Source organism: Schistocerca nitens, chromosome 6 (genome assembly GCF_023898315.1).
Source record: "Schistocerca nitens isolate TAMUIC-IGC-003100 chromosome 6, iqSchNite1.1, whole genome shotgun sequence".
Lineage (NCBI taxonomy): Eukaryota > Metazoa > Arthropoda > Insecta > Orthoptera > Acrididae > Schistocerca > Schistocerca nitens.
This window is the reverse complement of record NC_064619.1, coordinates 475,971,459-475,992,052: the sequence shown is the minus strand read 5'-3', so window position 1 is coordinate 475,992,052 and position 20,594 is coordinate 475,971,459. Positions and strand designations below refer to the sequence as shown.

Genomic DNA, 20,594 nt, shown 5'->3' with positions numbered 1-20,594 from the left:
TCAGCAAATATGGCATTGGAGCTCTTACTTTTTAAGCCTCTAAGTTTACTCGACTATCTTGTTTTAAAGCTTCTGTATGTCTGTCCATACAGGCTGGTCCATCGACAGTGACCGGACCAAATATCTCACGAATTAAGCAAGAAACGAAAAAACTACAAAGAACGAAACTCGTCTAGCTTGAAAGGGGGAAATCAGGTGGCGCTATGATTGGCCCGCTAGATGCCGCTGCCATAGGTCAAACGGATATCAATTGCGTTTTTTAAAACAGGAACCCCCATTTTTATTACATATTCGTATAGTACGTAAAGAAATATGTATGTTTTAGTTGGACCACTTTTTTCGCTTCACAAAGGTACACGTATCACATTGGAATAACCGAAATAAAATGTTCAAATGTACCTAAGTTCTGTATTTTTATTTAAAAAACCTACCTGTTACCAACCATGGTCTCCGAGCTGATAGTCCATGCTGCTGCAAACGTCGTCGAACTGTTCGTGCAGATGGTTGTTGTCTTGCAAACGTCCCCATCTGTTGACTCCGGGATCGAGACGTGGCTGCTCGATCCGTTACAGCCATGCGGGTAAGATGCCTGTCATCTCGACCGCTAGTGATACGAGGCCGTTGGGATCCAGCACGGCGTTCCGTATTACCCTCTTGAACCCACCGATTCCATATTCTGCTAACAGTCATTGGATCTCGACCAAGGCGAGCAGCAATGTCGTGATACGATAAACTGCAATCGCGATAGGCTACAATCCGATCTTTATCGAAGTCGGGAACGTGATGGTACGCATTTCTCCTCCTTACACGAGGCATCACAACAACGTTTCACCAGGCAACGCCGGTGAACTGCTGTTTGTGTATGAGAAATCGGTTGGAAACTTTTCTCATGTCAGCACGTTGTAGGTGTCGCCACCGGCGCCAACCTTGTGTGAATTCTCTGAAAGCTAATCATTTGCATATGACAGCATCTTCTTCCTGTCGGCCTAATTTCGCGTCTGTAGCACGCCATCTTCGAGGTGTAGCAATTTGAATGACCAGATGTGTAGCTACCAGTGAGCAATGATTTACATCAGTGGGGCAATTTGAAAGTTTGTGCTACACTGGGATTCGATTGCAGGTCTCCTGGTTGCTTGGTAAATCACTGACCACAATGCCGTTGGGAAAAAATGGTCACTGCAAGTTCACGGAATCACCGGTTAAGCGCTTTCGGGCTGGGCTAGTACTTGGATGGGTGACCATCCAGTCTGCCGTGCACTTTTGGCAGGCGTGGTGCACTCAGGCCTTGTGAGGCAAACTGAGGAGCTACTTGACTGAGAAATAGCGGCTTCGGTCTCGTTTACTGACATACGGCCGGGAGAGCGGTACATGTCCCTCCATATCCGCATCCACCGACGCCTGTGGGCTGAGAATGACGCGAGTCGGTCGGTACTGTTGGGCCTTCACGGCCTGTTCGGTCGGAGTTCAGTTTTTTTAAATGGACGGAATACCCTGTCACGCCTCCCCATTGATTTAAACTTGTTTTAAATCAGTGCCCACCAACAGCTAACGTCTTTATTTCATTTGTGTCTTGGTTCATAGCGGCTGCAGGATCTAAATAGTGTCCGTTCTTTCGGACACGTTCGAAAGACCAGACACCACATCCATGACGGAAATTAAGTCAGAAGACAAGTGAAGGCACCTTTAAAGATCTGAAAGTGCCGCAGACAAATATTACACCAAGCTGCAAAATACATGCTGCAACTTCATCACACTTCTATTCAAGTAATTAGCATCCACGAGCAAGCTGAGATACCAATCGTCCATAAAAAGATGGAGACAGTGACAGAATCAGAATGTAGAACGGAAAGAGAAAAGCCGTACCCCTCGTTGAACGGGGGTCACAAACATGCTATCCGACCTGCGCAGGCCTGTGACTGGCTCTTACATGGTGTCTCCAAAGTACGTCATAGCAGAAATGCCGTCACTCGACTAATCAGCCTGTAATGCATTGAGGAACCAAAGAAACTAGTGCTCCTGCCTAATACCGTGTAAGGCCCCCGCGAACACGCAGAAGTGCCGCAACACGGCGTGGCATGGACTCCAGAAATATCTGAAGTAGTACTGGAGGCAATTGGTACCATGACTCCTGCAGGGCTGTCCATAAATCCGTAAGAGTACGAAGGGGTGGAAATCTATTTTGGAAAACACGTTACAAGGCATCCCGGATGTACTCAATAATGTTCATGTCTCGGGAGTTTGATGGCCAGAGGCATAGTTTAAACTCAGAAGAGTGTTTCTGGAGTCACTCTGTAGCAATTCTGGACGTGTGGGATGTCGCATTGTCCTTCCGGAATTGCTCAAGTCCTTCGGAATGCACAATGGACATGAATGGATGCAGGCGACCAGCCAGGATGCTTACGTACGCGTCACCTGTCAGAGTCGTATCTAAACGTATCAGGGGTTCCACATCACTCCAACTACCACCGGATTCTTGATAATCACGGTACACTCGTGGAACGGTCGTACGGGAAAATCCCCACTTCATCGCAGCCTCGGAAATGCTGTGTCCCATAGCTCGTGCGCCAACTATAACACCATGTTCCGACTCACCCAAATCATGATAAACTGCCGTTGTAGCAGCAGCAAGCGATCTAACAACTGCGCCAGACAGTTGTCTTATATGGGCATTGCCGAACACAGGACCATATTCTGCCTTTTTACATATCTCTGTATTTGATTACGCATGCCTATACCAGTTTCTTTGGCGCTTCAGTGTATATATTCGCAACATACCTGCGAATCAGAACTTGCAGGAGAATGAATAATTTGAAAGTTAACATTTTAACGAACGATTTTCAGCCGTTCATTCCAATCAACAGGTCCCGCAATTCTTCTGCTGTTTCACTGAGAATAACAATGTTAGAAGGAATCTTATCACTGACAACCTTACAACCTGACTTTTAATGTAGCTCACGAATATTTCTTTAATTTCCTTATCGCTTCTTCGATGTACAGGCGTAGACCGACCTGTAGGAGCGAAATATTACACCCCTTTACGGTTTGTTAATTATTGCTTTGGGACCCTTTAATCACAACTAAATAAAACATAATTTTTTTGCCATCGGTGTTTCTCCTTTATTCTTCGCAAGGTATTTATTTGGTTTCCATTTATGACGTTGTATAAATAGTTTATAAACAGTTCTGGCACTTTTGTTTTTCTGTGATGCAGTAATAACTTAGGTTCTACTCACAGATTTCGTGCATGTTGATCTACATATATGTTGTGCTTGTGTTGCTTTGTTATAGCTGTTCTTCTTTTGATAATTGCCGTTCGAAGTTTCTTAGGCGTGACATAAAGGAATTTTAAAACACGGTACAGAGAACATATTAGATGCTGGAAGTACAAAACAAACCATTCCACGTTTTCAGAGCACTTAAAACACCACAACCACCATCACACAAACGTGGAAAAAGATATGAAAATAATCATAACAAACAACCACAACAAATGCCTTGCACAAATGCAGGAAAACCACTACATCCAGAAAGCCAATACCATACTGAGAAAAAACATGTGATTAATGACCAGACATACATCAATAGAGGCTTTCTTCTATACTTAAAAGAAATGATAAGATAAAATCCATTCCATTTGTCCTTGGAGCCATATTAAAACAAATACCTGTTTACACACACACACACACACACACACACACACACACACACACACGCACACACACAAACAGATCACAGACACTGCAAAAGCACATTCAGTAGCTGGCGGCTGCGTTCAACAGTTGACAACGAAATCCAAAAGAAACATCAAAACGTGCGTTCAAGTCCTAATACTGTGAAGTGTAAAAAATAAAATTACAAATGGTAATTATCAGAAGAAGAACAGCTAAAAACCAGGAACAGGAACACAGCATGTAGATCAACATCCACGAATTCTGTGAGTAGAACTTTAAATTATTGCTACATCACAAAAAAAACAAAAAGTGCCAGAACTGTTTATAACCTATGCACGTCATAAATGGACAAAATAGTACAATCAATATTACGTAAATATTCCAGGATACTGAAGATACCTTGCAAACAATAAAGGCGAAACGCGTATGACACAAAAATTGTGTTTTATTCGATTGTGATTAGACGATCGCAAAGTTATAATTATCACCATAGCGTCACGTTGTACGCTACTGACGGCGACAAGACTACAAAAGTGAAGACGTTGCTACATCTCTGTCTCAGACTTTTCTAAGACATGAACTACAGTCTTGGTCCTCCATTCTTAATGCTGAGTTTATGACATCGTTTAAGGTAAGAGTACAGCATTTAGCAGTGTCGGCCGTTTGCAACACAGATATCAACACATTTAGTCAAGTGTTGTCTGAGGCAGCAGCGGGCTATACTTTAACATTTGCTTATTGCAAGTTGGCTTCTACGTACGATGACATACAAATTGTGCAGAGGTTTGAGAGAGCAGGTTCGGCCGCGACATCCGCTCCGCCTCCTCTCACGCTGACAACATGGGCGCGCCCTCAAGGGCGGCTCGCGACCGTTATAAGAGGCGCTGAAGCCCTGGACCGCTCAGGCAGTGTGCCGACACGATGGCGCGTCTTCACGTCGTCCTGGCCCTCGCAGGCCTTGTGCTCGCTGTCCACGCGGAGCTTGCCGCCGCCGGTTTCTTTGCCCCTGCGGTGCTCGACGTGGACAGTCCAAAACAAAACGAGGAGGCCTTCCAAGACACCATGCGCTGCGTTCTCAGCCGTGACGACTACAAGTTCTGCGGCTCCAACTCTGTCTCCATTAAATGTAAGTTCTCTGTCATATCTCCTCCTGCAGGTAAAGATATACTGTTGATTTCAGTCCGAAAACTCGTTTCATGCATTTCTCCATGCCAGTCTATCTCTGCGCAGCTACTGAAATCTACATTTATTTCAACCTCTTTACTGTATTCGAGCCTTCCATAGTTTTTACCTTCTATTTCTTTCCATTACCAATTCCCGATTCCTTGATGCCTTTACGATATGTTGTATCAACAGTTCTCTTCATCTAGTCAACTTGTGCCATATATGTCTTTTCCCTTCGATTCGATTACCTGTCTTTAGTTATCCAATCTACTCATCTAATATTTAGCATTCCTCTGTATTACAACATTTCAAAAACTGCTGTGCTTCTCTTATCTCCAGCGATTCACTTAGCTACATTCAAATCTACGCTTCAGAAAAATAATTTAAGAAAAAAGACTAGGAACACATGGATTGGTGTTGGATTTTTACATAATTACCTGTTTCAAAAACTCTTTCCTGCTATTGCCAGTCTGTTTCTTATATCCTCTCTGTATCGTCCACCGTCATCTATTTTGAAACTTCCTGGCAGATTGAAATTGTGTGCGGGAGCGAGACCCGAACTCGGGACCATTGTATTTAGCAGGCAAGTAGAGCACTTGCCCGGAAAAGGCAGAGGTCTCGAGTTCGAGTCTCGGTCGGACACACAGTTTTAATCTGCCACTAAATTTCGTATTAGCACACACTCAGCTACAGACTGCAAATTTCATTCTTGTAATTTATTTTGTTGGCCAAACAGCAAAATTCATCCACTACTTTTAGTGTCTCGCTTGCTAATCTATTTTCCTCAGTGTCACCTCATTTGATTTAATTACTCAACACTCCCGTAGCTCTGTATTACTTTAGCTGACATTCAACTTATAATAACATTTTTTACTGAAGTCGGTATCCATTTCATTCAAATGACCAAAGAACTTTGCAGAATCACGTCATCATCAAATCTTAACATTTTTATTTCCTCTCTTTGAACTTCAATTCTTTTTCCAAATTTATCTTTGGTTTTCTTTACCACTTGCTAAATGTAGAGATTAAATAACGCAAGGGATTAGTTACAACCATTTCTCGATGTTATCTATACGACTTTTCCTTAGCAAAATGAATAATTTTGTTTACCTCATGTTACATTATTTCACTCTCTTCATCTCGTTGAGCTAGATCGTATCATATATATTCGTACTTGTAGTACTGTCATGGGTCTTGACTTTATGTCTATCTTGGCTATGGCATTGTGTTCACCATGCTGTTTACAGAACAAGAGGAGCAGTCCAGTTTCATTACTGTTATCCCAGGTTCAACGTTATATACATATGGTTTTGTGCTGTTTACCGTTACTGACTTTATCAGAAATACAGTTCATCTTGTCACCACTTATCACAAATTCCGTCTAAATCTAACTTCAACCTACCCATTTCTCTTCTGAAGCTCTCTAGCTCACCTACTTCATTAAGGGATCTAACGTTTCTCACTCCTGCCCGAAGAGCGCCAGAGTTGATTTTTCTGGCTACGACATTCTCCTGCCTGCCCGTAAATCCGAATGAGAGTCTGCTGTCCATCACAAATACCTTTACCCAAGTGGATATAATCAGCATTAAGGCATACAATAGATTTGTCCTCTTCGGGAAAAATAACGTCTGCAGCTTGCCCTTGATTTCAACCGTTCACATTACCAATCTAGGAAGCCTATGCAGGTTAATGTTACAACAGTCGCTCAGTCAGTCATTCATACTGCTGCCCTTGCAGTTACTGAAAAGGCAGCTCCCCTTTTCAGGAAACGTGTGTTAGTCTGACTCTCCACACATTTCTGTGTTTGTTTTCAAATTAGTTTGTACACTTTATTTGGACAGATGATGATGAAGTCCCCAAAATCCTCCCTGAAGAAATAAGAAAAGCTATAAACGAGATGCAGAACGGTAAAGCAGGGGGTCATGATGGTCTGACAATTAACATACGAAAGCTTACAGGGGAGGAAACATAGAAACATCTGGCTAAAGTACACTACTGGTCATTAAAATTGCTACACCAAGAAGAAATGCAGATGATAAACGGGTATTCATTGGACAAATATATTATACTAGAACTGACATGTGTTTACATTTTCACAAAATTGGGGTACATAGATCCTGAGAAATCAGTACCCAGAGCAACCACCTCTAGCCGTAATAACGGTCTTGAGACGCCTGGGCACTGAGTCAAACAGAGCTGTACAGGTACAGCTGCCCATGCAGCTTCAACACGATACCACAGGTCATCAAGAGTAGTGACTGGCGTATCGTGACGAACCAGTTGCTCGGCCACCATTGACAAGACGTTTTCAATTGGTGAGAGATCTGGAGAATGTGCTGGCCAGGGCAGCAGTCGAGCATTTTCTGTATCCAGAAAGGCCCGTACAGGACCTGCAACATGCGGTCAGGCATTATCCTGCTGAAATGTAGGGTTTCGCAGGGATCGAATGAAAGTTAGAGCCACGGGTCGTAACATATCTGAAATGTAACGTCCACTGTTCAAAGTGCGTCATTGCGAACAAGAGGCGACCGAGACGTGTAGCCAATGGCACCCCATACCATCACGCCGTGTGATACGTCAGTATGGCGATGACCAATGCACGCTTCCAATGTGCGTTCACCGCGATGTCGCCAAACACAGATGCGACCATCATGATGCTGTAAACAGAACCTGGATTCATCCGAAAAAATGACGTTTTGCTATTCATGCACCCAGGTTCGTCGTTGAGTACACCATCGCAGACGCTCCTGACTGTGATGCAGCGTCAAGGGTAACCGCAGCCATGGTCTCCGAGCTGATGGTTGTTGTCTTGCAAACGTCCCCATCTGTTGACTCCGGGATCGAGACGTGGCTGCACGATCCGTTACAGCCATGCGGATAAGATGCCTGTCATCTTGACTGCTAGTGATACGAGGTTGTTGGGATCCAGCACGGCGTTCCGTATTACCCTCCTGAACCCACCGATTCCATATTCTGCTAACAGTCATTGGATCTCGACCAACGCGAGCAACAGTGTCGCGACACGATAAACCGCAATCGCGATATGCTACAATACGACCTTTATCAAAGTCGGAAACGTGATGGTACGCATTTCTCCTCCTTATACGAGGCATCACAACAACGTTTCACCAGGCAACGCTGGTCAACTGCTGTTTGTGTATGAAAAATTGGCCGGAAACTTTCCTCATGTCAGCACGTTGTAGGTGTCGCCACCGGCGCGAACCTTATGTGAATGCTCTGAAAAGCTAATCATTTGCATATCACAGCATCTTCTTCCTGTCGGTTAAATTTCGCGTCTGTAGCACGTCATCTTCGTGGTGTAGCAATTTTAATGGCAAGTAGTGTATATACTTCGTGTATATAGAATGGCAGCTTCCCAACCTGCTGGAACAAAGCAAACATAATCATACTACATAAGAAGGGAAGTATTCACGATCTGAAGAACTACCGCATTAGCTTACTTTCTGTTATATGTAAAGTGTTTACTAAAGTCCTGATAAATCGCATTAAAATGGTAGTAGAAACTGCACAGCCCATAGAACAAGCTGGATTCCGCAGTGGTTTCAATACAATTGACCATATAAACACACTGCGTGAGGTAATTAGTCGAGCCAATGAGTATGAAACGCTACTATGCACAGCCTTCATTGACCTCGAAAAAGCCTTTGACTCTGTCAGCCACATTGCAGCCATACAAGCACTGGCCGAGCAACGAGTGGAAAAAAAAACATATTGTGCAACATTTGTGACACGTCTGTAGCATCTATCAACATAGGAAAAAACAAGTGTGTATTTCCCATTGGATAAGGAGAAAAGCAGGGCGATTCTATATCCTCGAAGTTATTTATAGCAGTTCTCGAGATGGCTATGTCCAAAATTGTTTGGAACAACAGAGGAATGAGGATAAATGGTAAAAGGCTCCCCAACTTGAGATTTGCTGACGGTATAGTGGTCCCAGCTAACAGTAAGATGGAAATTCAGTCCTCTATAAAAGACTTAACAGATCGTTGTCAGGCAGTTGGACTTAAAATAAATCACTCCACAACTAAGATTATGCGTAATAAGTGGGTAGTTGCAGGACAAGTAACACTGAACGGCAACATCCTAACCAATGTTACAGAATACTTTTATCTGGGGTAATTAATAGACACAAAAAGGGATTTGAAATCTGAAATTTTTCGTCGAATTAAACTGGGTTGGAGGGCTTACGGAAGGAATGCAATAGTTTTCAAATCTAACATGCCAGTCTACTTAAAGAAGACAGTCTTTGATCAGTGTGTACTACCGGTTTTAACGTACGGGTGTGAAACTTGGACTTTAAATGAATTTTTCAAAAGGAAACTTAGAACTGCTCAGAGAGCTATGGAAAGGTCAATGTTAGGTCTCACTAAGAAAGATCAACAAAAAGTGAAGACATTCGAAAAATAACAGGAGTAAAAGATATTATAGAACGGGTTAAGACTCTAAAATGGCAGTGGGCAGGACATAGTGTACGAACGAAGGACAAAATCAGTTTTAGAGTGGAGTCCCAGAGAAAAACGAAGACTACCAGGAAGACCAAATGATCACTGGGATAAGGAACTCAGGAAAGTTGCAGGCTTCAACTGGCAGAAGACAGCAGCGGACAGAGATGCATGGAGAAACCTCTTAAATATGTATTTAATAACTTACAGAGGCAACATCTTGTATAGACTGAATTAGCTGAACCATAAATAAATTTGGACGTCAGCGATTTTGGAGTTCATATAGTGTCATAGAAGATTCTTCTGCTGATTTGTACATTTTACAACGATGCTAAAATTTTCCGCTGATGGAAGACTGGAACATTATAATTTCATGGATAAATACATTACCATAGTTCAACGTTCTAGTGTAAATCCGTGGGTAGTCGTGGATTCACTTTAAAACTTCAATTTGTTGGTAACCTGATGGTCTGTATTTCAAATGAACGTGGATTTTATAAAGTTCGGCTCTTGTGATATATATTGCGGCAGCTGGCATGCGAATAAAGCGAGTTCGAGTCAGGCCTATGTCACTAATGAATTTTCAAATGAGATTCTCAGTAATTAATGTTCTCTTAGTTATTAATTATTCGATTTGTTTGATGCTTTGTTCTGGTAATGACTTTCCACATGATTCTTTCCTCATTAATTCTTTCTAGACCATTTTTATTTTGCGATGGAGAGTGTTGTCAGACTGTCGTCTCTAGTCAGAACTGTAACAGAAGTTTAATATATTTTCTTGTATCATTTTTAATTGATGGCATTCACTTATTGTGAGCTGCAGCCTTCTTCATAAATTAAAAAATACAAGAAACAAAAATAAAAAAGAAGATACCGAAAAATTAAGGACTTTCCAAATTTTTTAAGGTGCAACATGTACACTGTTCGACATAACACCTGGTCGGCGCGCGGCCGCCGCAGTCTGAGTGCGCGCCGATCACGACATGGGACAAATAAACTGGCCACGCAGATAATACCCTGTTTCCGGCTATCTGCACAATCGGACAACATTGTAGGCTGCAGCAATTTCTGGAGGAAGTCTTGTCTTCTGCTACTGCTGTTCTGCGACATCTGCACCTGTGATCTAGCAGTACACTGGGTATTATCTGAATTACTGTTACTCAAGAGTAGGTGGGGCTGTTATCACGTAGTGGTGGATTGTCGAGGCGCTGGTGGTGGCCAGGGGTAATTAGGAAAACCCCGCTGCATCTGTTATTTAGTCTGAACTACAGAACTGAAGTGCTGCGACGCCACCACATACGCCCTCCGCAGCCGCGTGGTCTGTCTGTGGTGTCGCTGACATCGGAAGATCATGTCGGCGAGATGGCTGTTTGACTCGTGTGTCCTATTTTCTGACGCTGTTTAACCAGTGCGTGCCTTAGTATGCTCTATGTGGCGCTGTGTGAGCAGTGCCAGGGCCAGGGCCACGAATATCTGCTGAATACTCGTAGGCGTCCACCGCTGCCAGGTAAGAAGCTCGCCCTGGTGGAGCTGGATGTCAGCAGTACCGCTCTGGCTGTGAACTGCTGCTCTCCAGGGCAGGGGCTCGGCTGCTACCATGGAGCCTGGGGATGGCTCGTGTCGTTTTGATTCAACACGTGCGGACTTAGAATTGCGAACTGGTCTGGTAGAGATGCCTGCCTGGACCGGCGTTGGCTGCTGCACGACCCATAACAGAGACATGCGTGGACCCGATTTCGTGGAGGATGCTACCAGACTGCGAGTAACTGTGCTAGAATCAGAGGGTTAATAGCACCAAGTAATAATGCGGACGAGATCGAATCACGCTATTGTCCTTCTAGACATGCTTGAACTACAGAGAACATGAGCCGTATACCTCCTTCCTGGTTGAATGACTGGAACTGATCGGCTGTCGGACCCCCAGCGTTTTATAGGCGCTGCTCATGCATGGTTGTTTACACCTTTGGGCGGGTTTAGTGACATCTCTGAACAGTCAAAGGGACTGTGTCTGTGATACAATATCCACAATGAACGTCTATCTTCAGGAGTTCTTGGAAGCCAGGTGATGCAAAACTTTTGTTTGATGTGTGTAGCTTGGTATTCGTAAGTAGACATGTTGTGTAAGGTTTCTCGTCAGCTTTTGTTAAAAAATTTCTTCTAGCTATTAGCACCCCATTAAATAAAACGGAAAACGAGAACATTAGGGGCACTGGTCTGCGCTACGGTAAGAAATGACCACAAACACCGCCACTGCATCACAAGACATGCGGAATCAGTGACCTAACGAAACACTGCTGGGGACAGCTCTCTCTCATCGCAGTACTGGTCGCTGAGCGTCATACAGTAACATTATGCATGAGAAAGGTTTCTACTTATGAGAAGTACCAAAACTAAATTTTCTGTCTCAGTGTGTCATCTTATATGAGGCTTATGTAGCGTAACTCGTCGAGGTGGAAATGCCAAGTGAATTCAACGGAACAATTCAGGCGCACACGCAGAGGTAAAGTGACCATCACAGAGACGCCATATATTTGCAGCGATGTTGTCAGCTGTTAACCGTGCGAGAAACTGCTGTGAAGCAAAGTGCTTATTGTGCTCGTCTTACGTGCGCTCTCAGATCAGAGGCGTGAGCGCCTGATGCCTTCCAATGTCACCCTTCGGGCTATCTACATTTAAGGCATTCAGTTATATGTAATCTAGAATTCCTCATTTGTGATATTTTCCTGCGTGGAAGGGAGCTGTTAAAGCCGGTGTTATACAGGGCGTGTCAAAAAGAATTATCTGATTTAAAATAATCATAACTATTATGTTATGTGAAATATGTGTCTGAATAACGTACTGTTGGAAAGAGCAAACTCTTGACGTTTACATGGTCCCCGCTAGATAGCAGCAGTGTGCTCCCACTTCAGTTCTAGTAAAAATGGTGACGGAACGACAGAAAGCATTTTGTTTAGACTGTTTTGCACAATGCGGGTCAGTAATAACTGTTCAGCTTAACTTTCGTACTAGGAATGTTGTGGATCCTCCTACAGCACAGAGTATTAGACGCTGGCATGAAGATTTCAGAGAAACAGGCTGTTTGTGTGAAGACAAATCGCAGGGCCGTCCCCCAGTGTTCAAAATGGTTCAGATGGCTCTGAGCACTATGGGACTTAACATCTATGGTCATCAGTCCCCTAGAACTTAGAACTACTTAAACCGAACTAACCTAAGGACAACACACTACACCCAGTCATCACGAGGCAGAGAAAATCCCTGACCCCGCCGGGAATCGAACCCGGGAACCCGGGCGTGGGAAGCGAGAACGCTACCGCACGACGACGAGCTGCGGACGTCCCCGAGTGTCTTATACAGACGTCGGACTAGTCCGCCATAGTTTCACAAGGAGACCGCAGAAATCCGTTCGCCGTGTAGCTCGACAGCTCATCATACCCCTGACATCCGTCGGGCGTGTGTTGCATCCACGTTTACACATGAAACAAAACAAAATTCAGCTACTGCAAGCTCTTCGTGAAGGTGACAAACGTGTGGAATTCTGTAATTTCGTTCTTTGAAAGACGGAGGATGAAAGTATTCTTCCATTTAAATGGAAAGGCGAATCGTCATAACGTGGGGTACGGAACAGTCACATCAAGTTGTACAACACGAGAGAGACTCTCCAAAATTTAATGTGTTTGTGCAGTTTCATGGGAAAAGGCGTATGGTTCATTTTTCTTTGTCGAGAACAGTGCTACAGGAACCACATATCTCGATATAGTCGAGAATTTTTTTCCCACAGTTGAAGACTGCTTCGAGGTACTTCATTTACCAACAGGATTGGGCGCCGCCACACTGGCACCTGGAAGTGCGGGAATTCTTAAATCAAAGGATTACCGAACGATGGATCAGTCGGAGTGGACAGATTCAGTCTTACGTTAGTGGGATCCAACGTTACCGGACCTGACTGTGTGTGATTATTTCTTGTGGGGGGGGGGGGAGGGTCTGTAAAAGGCTCTGTTTATGTGCCACCATTACAGACAACAATGAATGAACTGAGACATCGCATAACAGCAGCTGAAGAAGCTGTAACTCAAGACATGCTCTCTGCAGTGTGGGAACAATTATAATACCGCATTGAAATATGCCGTGGATATCAAGAGGAGGCATGTTGAACGCCTATGAAAAGGTACCAAAAAAAACTTTTTCAGTTTCCCGTTCACAAAAAACAAAATTCATTGTATATGTTTATTAGTTTCGAAAAATATAGACGTACCAAATCGGATGATTCTTTTTGATACACCCTGTATAACGTCAGTGCAGGTATAGCGAAGCTTGTGATATTAGTTTCTGCTTATGCAGCATACAGTATGATGATTACATGATGATTACAATTTCTCCAAAATACAAGCAAATAAAGCACTTACATTGATAGTTTGCAATGAACCCACCAGGATAGCCGAGAGCGCTGACGCGCTTCTTCCTGGACTCGGGTAGGCGCGCCGGCCCCGGATCGAATCCGCCCGGCGGATTAACGATGACGGCCGGTGTGCTGGCCACCCTGGATGTGGTTTCTAGGCGGTTTTCCACATCCAACTAGGTGAATACCTGGCTGGTCCCCACGTCCCGCCTCAATTACACGATTCACAGCCATTTGAAACACATTCATACTATTTCACGACGACGCAGACAGCTTGGGTACACTAATTCCTTCCCGGGGGGTACGGGGTGGCGGCAGGAAGGGCATCCGGCCACCCCTTAAAATTAAAATGCCAATTCCGGTTAACCATGGCCGACCCTGCTAACCGCACGACAAGGCGAAAGCGATAGAAAACTGACAGAATTGACAGTTTGCAATAAAAGCTTATTTCAAAAGAATAAAAGGTAATTGACATTAATCTGGCACCACACAGGCACAGAAACTAAACTGTAGATGCGGCCAATGTGCAATTCTGCAGCTTAATACGTTTTTCACATTGAGATCTATACATATAACACGTAGCGTACTGACTAGCCTGTTCAATGATTTGGTATTGTTCCCCTCTCGTTTGATCCCTATATGAATCCGAATCCGAATCCATGTCACTGCTAGTTCATTCGAATCTTCCCAATGACTTTTATCAGGTGCTGTTGCTTGGTATTGGTAGTCACTATTCCTGCTCCCACGAGGTACTGGATCAAGGTTGCCAGAAAACTTGTGAAATGTATCCGCAATCGAAAGTCATAACTGAAACACGCTTTTAACAATACGGAAGTTTCATGTTAGTTTACATAGCTACGTAAATAAAAGCCAGAAAAAACCCTAGTTCATCCATTAGAATAACTACTTCGAAAAGCAGCGAAACAAAACTATCGAACCTAGTCTTCCACTTACAGTTGTAACACTATAACCAGCATCTGAGTTAGTGCGAAAGAATGGTCGTGGTCACAAATTCGAAGCTACTTGTAGCTGTGGCACAGCTACGAAACCCGATTCTTCTCGCCTGTATCGTAGTCAAGACATTGCAGCGTCTTGGCCATTGTTTGCCTACCTTCTTGTTACAACACTGGGATGTTGTAACCAGGATGGAGTAATGCGTATAGCAATAACGAAGTATTAATATTGGAGGGTGTGTGACTTTATTTTTGTACATTATGTTTATTTCTTTGATATATTTATGATACAGTTGCTTTTGTCAGTTCCCTCATGTTAACCAGAATTATTTTTATTTGTAATATATTGAGTATATGTATTTAAGGATTTGAACAAGTAGTTAATGCAGTCATGAACATTATTTATCTTTTAAAATAATAAAGTTTGACCTGATTTGACTGGAAATTATTTAAATACATTTTCACAGCCACTGAGAAATTCTGCTATCTCCAGTATTTATTTTATTGAAATAAGATTGTAACAATAATAAACATTTTGTACATTTAAAAAAATTTCATTTCATAATGTCATATGGGATTATTTTTTGGAGTAATTCATCAAGCCAAGCTATAGTTTTCCGGGCACAAAAACGTGCAATAAGAGTTATATGTGGTGTGAACTCAAGAACATCCTGCAGAAGCCTGTTTAGGGAACTAGGGATACTAACTACTGATTCCCAATATATTTATTCTTTAGTAAAATTTGTCAGTAAAAATATATCACTTTTTCAAACTAACAGCTCAATTCATGGAATCAATACTAGAAATAAGAATAATATTCACAAGGATTTAAAGTCACTTAGTCTTGTACAAAAAGGTGTGCATTATTCAGGAACACACATTTTCAATAACTTGCCAGCAGCCATAAAAAGCTTAACAGCCAATGAAATTCAGGTTAATAGAAGCCTAAAGGATTTATTGGTGGCCAGCTCCTTTATTCCAATGATGAATTTCTCAGTAGAACCAACTGATTTGTGTATATTTGAGAACAATATAACTTTTGCACAATTTCAGTGCAGCAATGTGTTCATTGTAAATAAGTGTGTGTGTGTGTGTGTGTGTGTGTGTGAAAGAGAGAGAGAGAGAGAGAGAGAGAGAGAGAGAGAGAGAGTGTGTGTGTGTGTGTGTGTGTGTGTGTGTGTGTACACCATTTCAGTGCAGTAATGTGTTCATTGTAAATAAGTATTATAGTAGTTGTACTACACATTTATTATCTGATAAATAAATTAAAAAACTTTTTTATTTTAAATTCAGTGCATTAGTATTTTTAAAATGATTCTTTCATATAGTGTTCATTAAAAATGACGATCATTCAACTTAGGACCTGTGGAATGGCACATTAGCTTATTTGTTTGAGTTGTAAATATTTGTCATGTATTGTTGTTTTTCTGACATGTTCTACATCCTGTAGGACCTCCTCACTACGGATCAATTGGAATGAAAGTAAATCTAATCTGATCGAATCAGTGAAATTCGAGTGTGGGACTGATTTATGCTGATAAATTAACTTGTCTTCTCCTTGTCATCTGTCGTGGCCACAAATTCGTAGCTATCTTGCGGTTGTGGCAGAGTTACGAAAACTGATTCTTCTCGCCGGTAGCGTGGTCACGACATTGAAGCATCTTAGACATTGTTTGGCTACCGTGTTGCTTGACAGTGATTTTCGGGCGTGGGACTGATTCATCCTGTCAAATTCGCTTGAAATTTTGTTGTCATCTCCATGAAATATTCTGAATAATTCCCACTTAAGATATCACGTAGAGTTACTAAAGTAAATGTTTTTGATTCCAAGAACGTTGTTTCAGGCGTAAGCTACCCCTACTCGCATCTTTCACGTTGCAAGCTAGCTGCTTCAGCTTCGATTATGGCAATGAGATGGTGTTTAATGCAGCAGTGCTTTGTCCACCTAGTTGTAAAGTGCTCACTTTCGAAAATGGTAGCTGCTTTCAAAATCAGTTCCAATGTTGCGGCAGAATTTGTGCTTATCACTAACTTTCACTACTATATTAATTGAGCTGCTAACTGTCACAAGTAAGTGATGAATTTTAACCCTCCTTGTCATGTCCTCTGGCAACCTCTCAGGGGAGCCATACACATCTGATTCGTGAATACGAAGCTACATCACTAATAATACAAGAGAAAGACTCTTAAGAGAGTCAAAGCAGCTATCAGTGACGGATCTGAATTTTATTCATCATAGCGATATCAGACAAGACGGGAAAAATGTATGGAAGCAATGAACAAGCTTATGGAGGTGAAAACCAAATGAACGTGAACAATTGCACGTTTGCCAATTTCTTGTGTTTTGTTTCTGTTTCAATAGCCTTACATTCAATTTTCTTTTTGTGAATTCTCGGTTTGATTTATTACTCAGTGTCATCGATGTGGTAGTCTATCATCCATAACATCTCCGGATATTGATGGTGTTCCTTATATTCAATTGTTTATGACACAGTGTCAGTTAGACCGTCAGCGAGAGCGCATCGCTAGCTCCTGCTACTACTAAGGCGAGTACACCGTTTGCTTCTTACATATTTTACAAACAGCAGCAACTTATTTTCAGTTATCTGTGTAATTACTAGTTTATTTTTGTAATTTCTTGCGTGTTCGAGTGCTTACTAGGTAGAACCTTTTATTTCAATAACAGTGTAGTGTACAGTACCGCCATTGCTATCGACCGTTGTATCGACTCTCGTATCGTGCAGGCTTGTATGTTTGGTTAGAGCAGCTCAGTCAGTGTCAGTTAGACCGTCAGCGAGAGCGCATCGCTAGCTCCTGCTACTACTAAGGCGAGTACACCGTTTGCTTCTTACATATTTTACAAACAGCAGCAACTTATTTTCAGTTATCTGTGTAATTACTAGTTTATTTTTGTAATTTCTTGCGTGTTCGAGTGCTTACTAGGTAGAACCTTTTATTTCAATAACAGTGTTTTTGTACTTATTTGCTGCGCTTAGCTTTTAAATAGTTTTTCTGGGAAAACCTAGCGTAGTTTTCGCGTCTCGTATTTCAGTGAGTGTTTCTTGATTATCAGAGTAGCTCATCAGAAGATTATCTTGGGAATTTGTCACCGTATAGAGTAGGGTAAACATAGTCATGTGTAGGGACTGTGGTTGTTGTGAGCGGACGCAAGGAGAATTGGCCACTCTTCGGGGACAGGTGGAGGCTTTGTCTGTTAGGCTCATCGAGCTCGAGGCGCAGGCGTCGGCTCGTAGTGGCGTTGGGGCAACTGTGGTGAGACCTATGCCTACTTCGGTGGCCTTGGAATCACATGGAACCCCTGATGTCGCTGCGTCTTCCGGCAGTGAGCATCTTACCGGTCAGCCATCACTCCAGGGTGAATGGCGGACAGTGGTGGGCTCGCGCGTGCCTGGCCGAAAGGCGAAGGTGGGATCTGGCCGCGTGGCGGCTGCCTTACCCCTTTCCAACAGGTACGGGGTGCTTCCTAGTGGTGATGACATCGTTTCCGAGCCACCACAGGATGCCTCGCCTGTTGGGCCAGTGGCCGATTCTCCGGCAAGGTCCCGACAGTCACAGAGGGCGGGCCTATTAGTTATAGGGAGCTCCAACGTTAGGCGGGTTATGGAGCCCCTCAGGAAAATAGCGGGTAGGTCGGGGAAGAATGCCAGTGTGCACTCGGTGTGCTTGCCGGGGGGTCTCGTCCGTAATGTGGAGGAGGCCCTTCCGGCAGCTATTGAACGCACTGGGTGTGACCGGCTGCAGATAGTAGCACATGTCGGAACGAATGACGCCTGCCGCTTGGGTTCTGAGGCCATCCTTGGTTCCTTCCGGCGGCTGGCTGATTTGGTGAAGACAACCAGCATCGCACGCGGAGTGCAAGCTGAGCTTAATATCTGCAGCATAGTGCCCAGAGTCGATCGCGGTCCTCTGGTTTGGAGCCGTGTGGAGGGTCTAAACCAGAGGCTCAGACGACTCTGCGACTATAATGGTTGCAAATTCATCGACCTCCGTTATTGGGTGGAGAACTGTAGGGCCCCCCTAGACAGGTCAGGCGTGCACTACACACCGGAAGCAGCTACTAGGGTAGCAGAGTACGTGTGGCGTGCACACGGGGGTTTTTTAGGTTAGAGGGACCCCCCCTTGGGCGAAACGATAAAATACCTGACGGCTTACCAGAGAGAACATTATCATCGTTCATAAAGAACGTCCGTCCTCAGAGACCAAAAACAGGAAAAGTTAACGTAATATTGGTAAACTGCAGGAGTATCCAGGGCAAGGTTCCTGAATTAGTATCTCTTATTGAAGGAAATAGTGCGCATATAGTATTAGGAACGGAAAGTTGGTTAAAACCGGAAGTGAACAGTAACGAAATCCTAGACACAGAATGGAATATATACCGCAAGGATAGGATAAACGCCAATGGTGGAGGAGTATTTATAGCAGTAAAGAATCCAATAATATCCAGTGAAGTTATTAGCGAATGCGAATGTGAAATAATCTGGGTTAAGTTAAGTATCAAAGGTGGGTCAGATATGATAGTCGGATGCTTCTATAGGCCACCTGCATCAGCAACCGTAGTAGTTGAGCGCCTCAGAGAGAACCTGCAGAACGTCGTGAAGAAGTTTCGTGATCATACTATTGTAATAGGGGGAGACTTCAATCTACCAGGTATAGAATGGGATAGTCACACAATCAGAACTGGAGCCAGGGACAGAGACTCTTGTGACATTATCCTGACTGCCTTGTCCGAGAATTACTTCGAGCAGATAGTTAGAGAACCAACTCGTGAAGCTAACGTTTTAGACCTCATAGCAACAAATAGACCGGAACTTTTCGACTCCGTGAATGTAGAAGAGGGTATCAGTGATCATAAGTCAGTGGTTGCATCAATGACTACAAGTGTAATAAGAAATGCCAAGAAAGGAAGGAAAATCTATTTGCTTAACAAGAGTGATAGGGCACAAATCGCAGAATATCTGAGTGACCACCATCAAACGTTCATTTCTGAGGAAGAGGATGTGGAACAAAAATGGAAAAAATTCAGAAACATCGTCCAGTACGCCTTAGATAAGTTCGTACCGACTAAGGTCCAAAGCGAGGGGAAAGATCCACCGTGGTATAACAATCATGTACGAAAGGTACTACGGAAACAAAGAAAGCTTCACCATAGGCTTAAGAGTAGTCGAATCATAGCTGATAAGGAAAAGCTGAACGAAGCGAAAAAGAGCGTAAAGAGAGCAATGAGAGAAGCATTCAACGAATTCGAACATAAAACATTGGCAAACAATCTAAACAAGAACCCTAAAAAGTTTTGGTCATATGTAAAATCGGTAAGCGGATCTAAATCCCCTATTCAGTCACTCGTTGACCACGATGGCACCGAAACAGAGGACGACCGAAGAAAGGCAGAAATACTGAATTCAGTGTTCCGAAACTGTTTCACTGCGGAAAATCGTAACACGGTCCCTGACTTCAGCCGTCGCACGGACGCCAAAATGGAAAATATTGAAATAAACGATATCGGAATTGAAAAACAACTGCTATCACTTAGTAGCGGAAAAGCATCCGGACCAGACGAGATACCCTTAAGATTCTACAGTGATTATGCTAAAGAACTTGCCCCCTTTCTATCAGCAATTTATCGTAGATCTCTGGAAGAACGTAAAGTACCTAGCGACTGGAAGAAAGCACAGGTCGTTCCCATTTTCAAGAAGGGTCATAAATCAGATGCGAATAATTATAGGCCTATTTCACTTACGTCAATCTGTTGTAGAATAATGGAACATGTTTTGTGTTCTCGTATTATGACGTTCTTAGATAATACAAATCTCCTTCATCATAACCAACATGGATTCCGCAAACAGAGATCATGTGAAACCCAGCTCGCCCTATTTGCCCAAGAAATTCACAGTGCCGTAGACACTGGCGAGCAGATTGATGCCATATT

General features: G+C 43.2%; 1 protein-coding gene across 1 annotated transcript in view; it reads left to right on the top strand.

Moving 5' to 3' along the window:
* The first annotated feature begins 4,576 nt into the window (after positions 1-4,576).
* Positions 4,577-20,594, top strand: part of LOC126262613 (uncharacterized) — a 29,846-nt gene continuing 13,828 nt past the window's right edge. Inside the window, exon 1 of the mRNA XM_049959368.1 lies at positions 4,577-4,797. Coding sequence (XP_049815325.1) covers positions 4,593-4,797 — 205 coding nt within the window. The 5' untranslated portion in view covers positions 4,577-4,592. The remainder of the gene's footprint in view (positions 4,798-20,594) is intronic.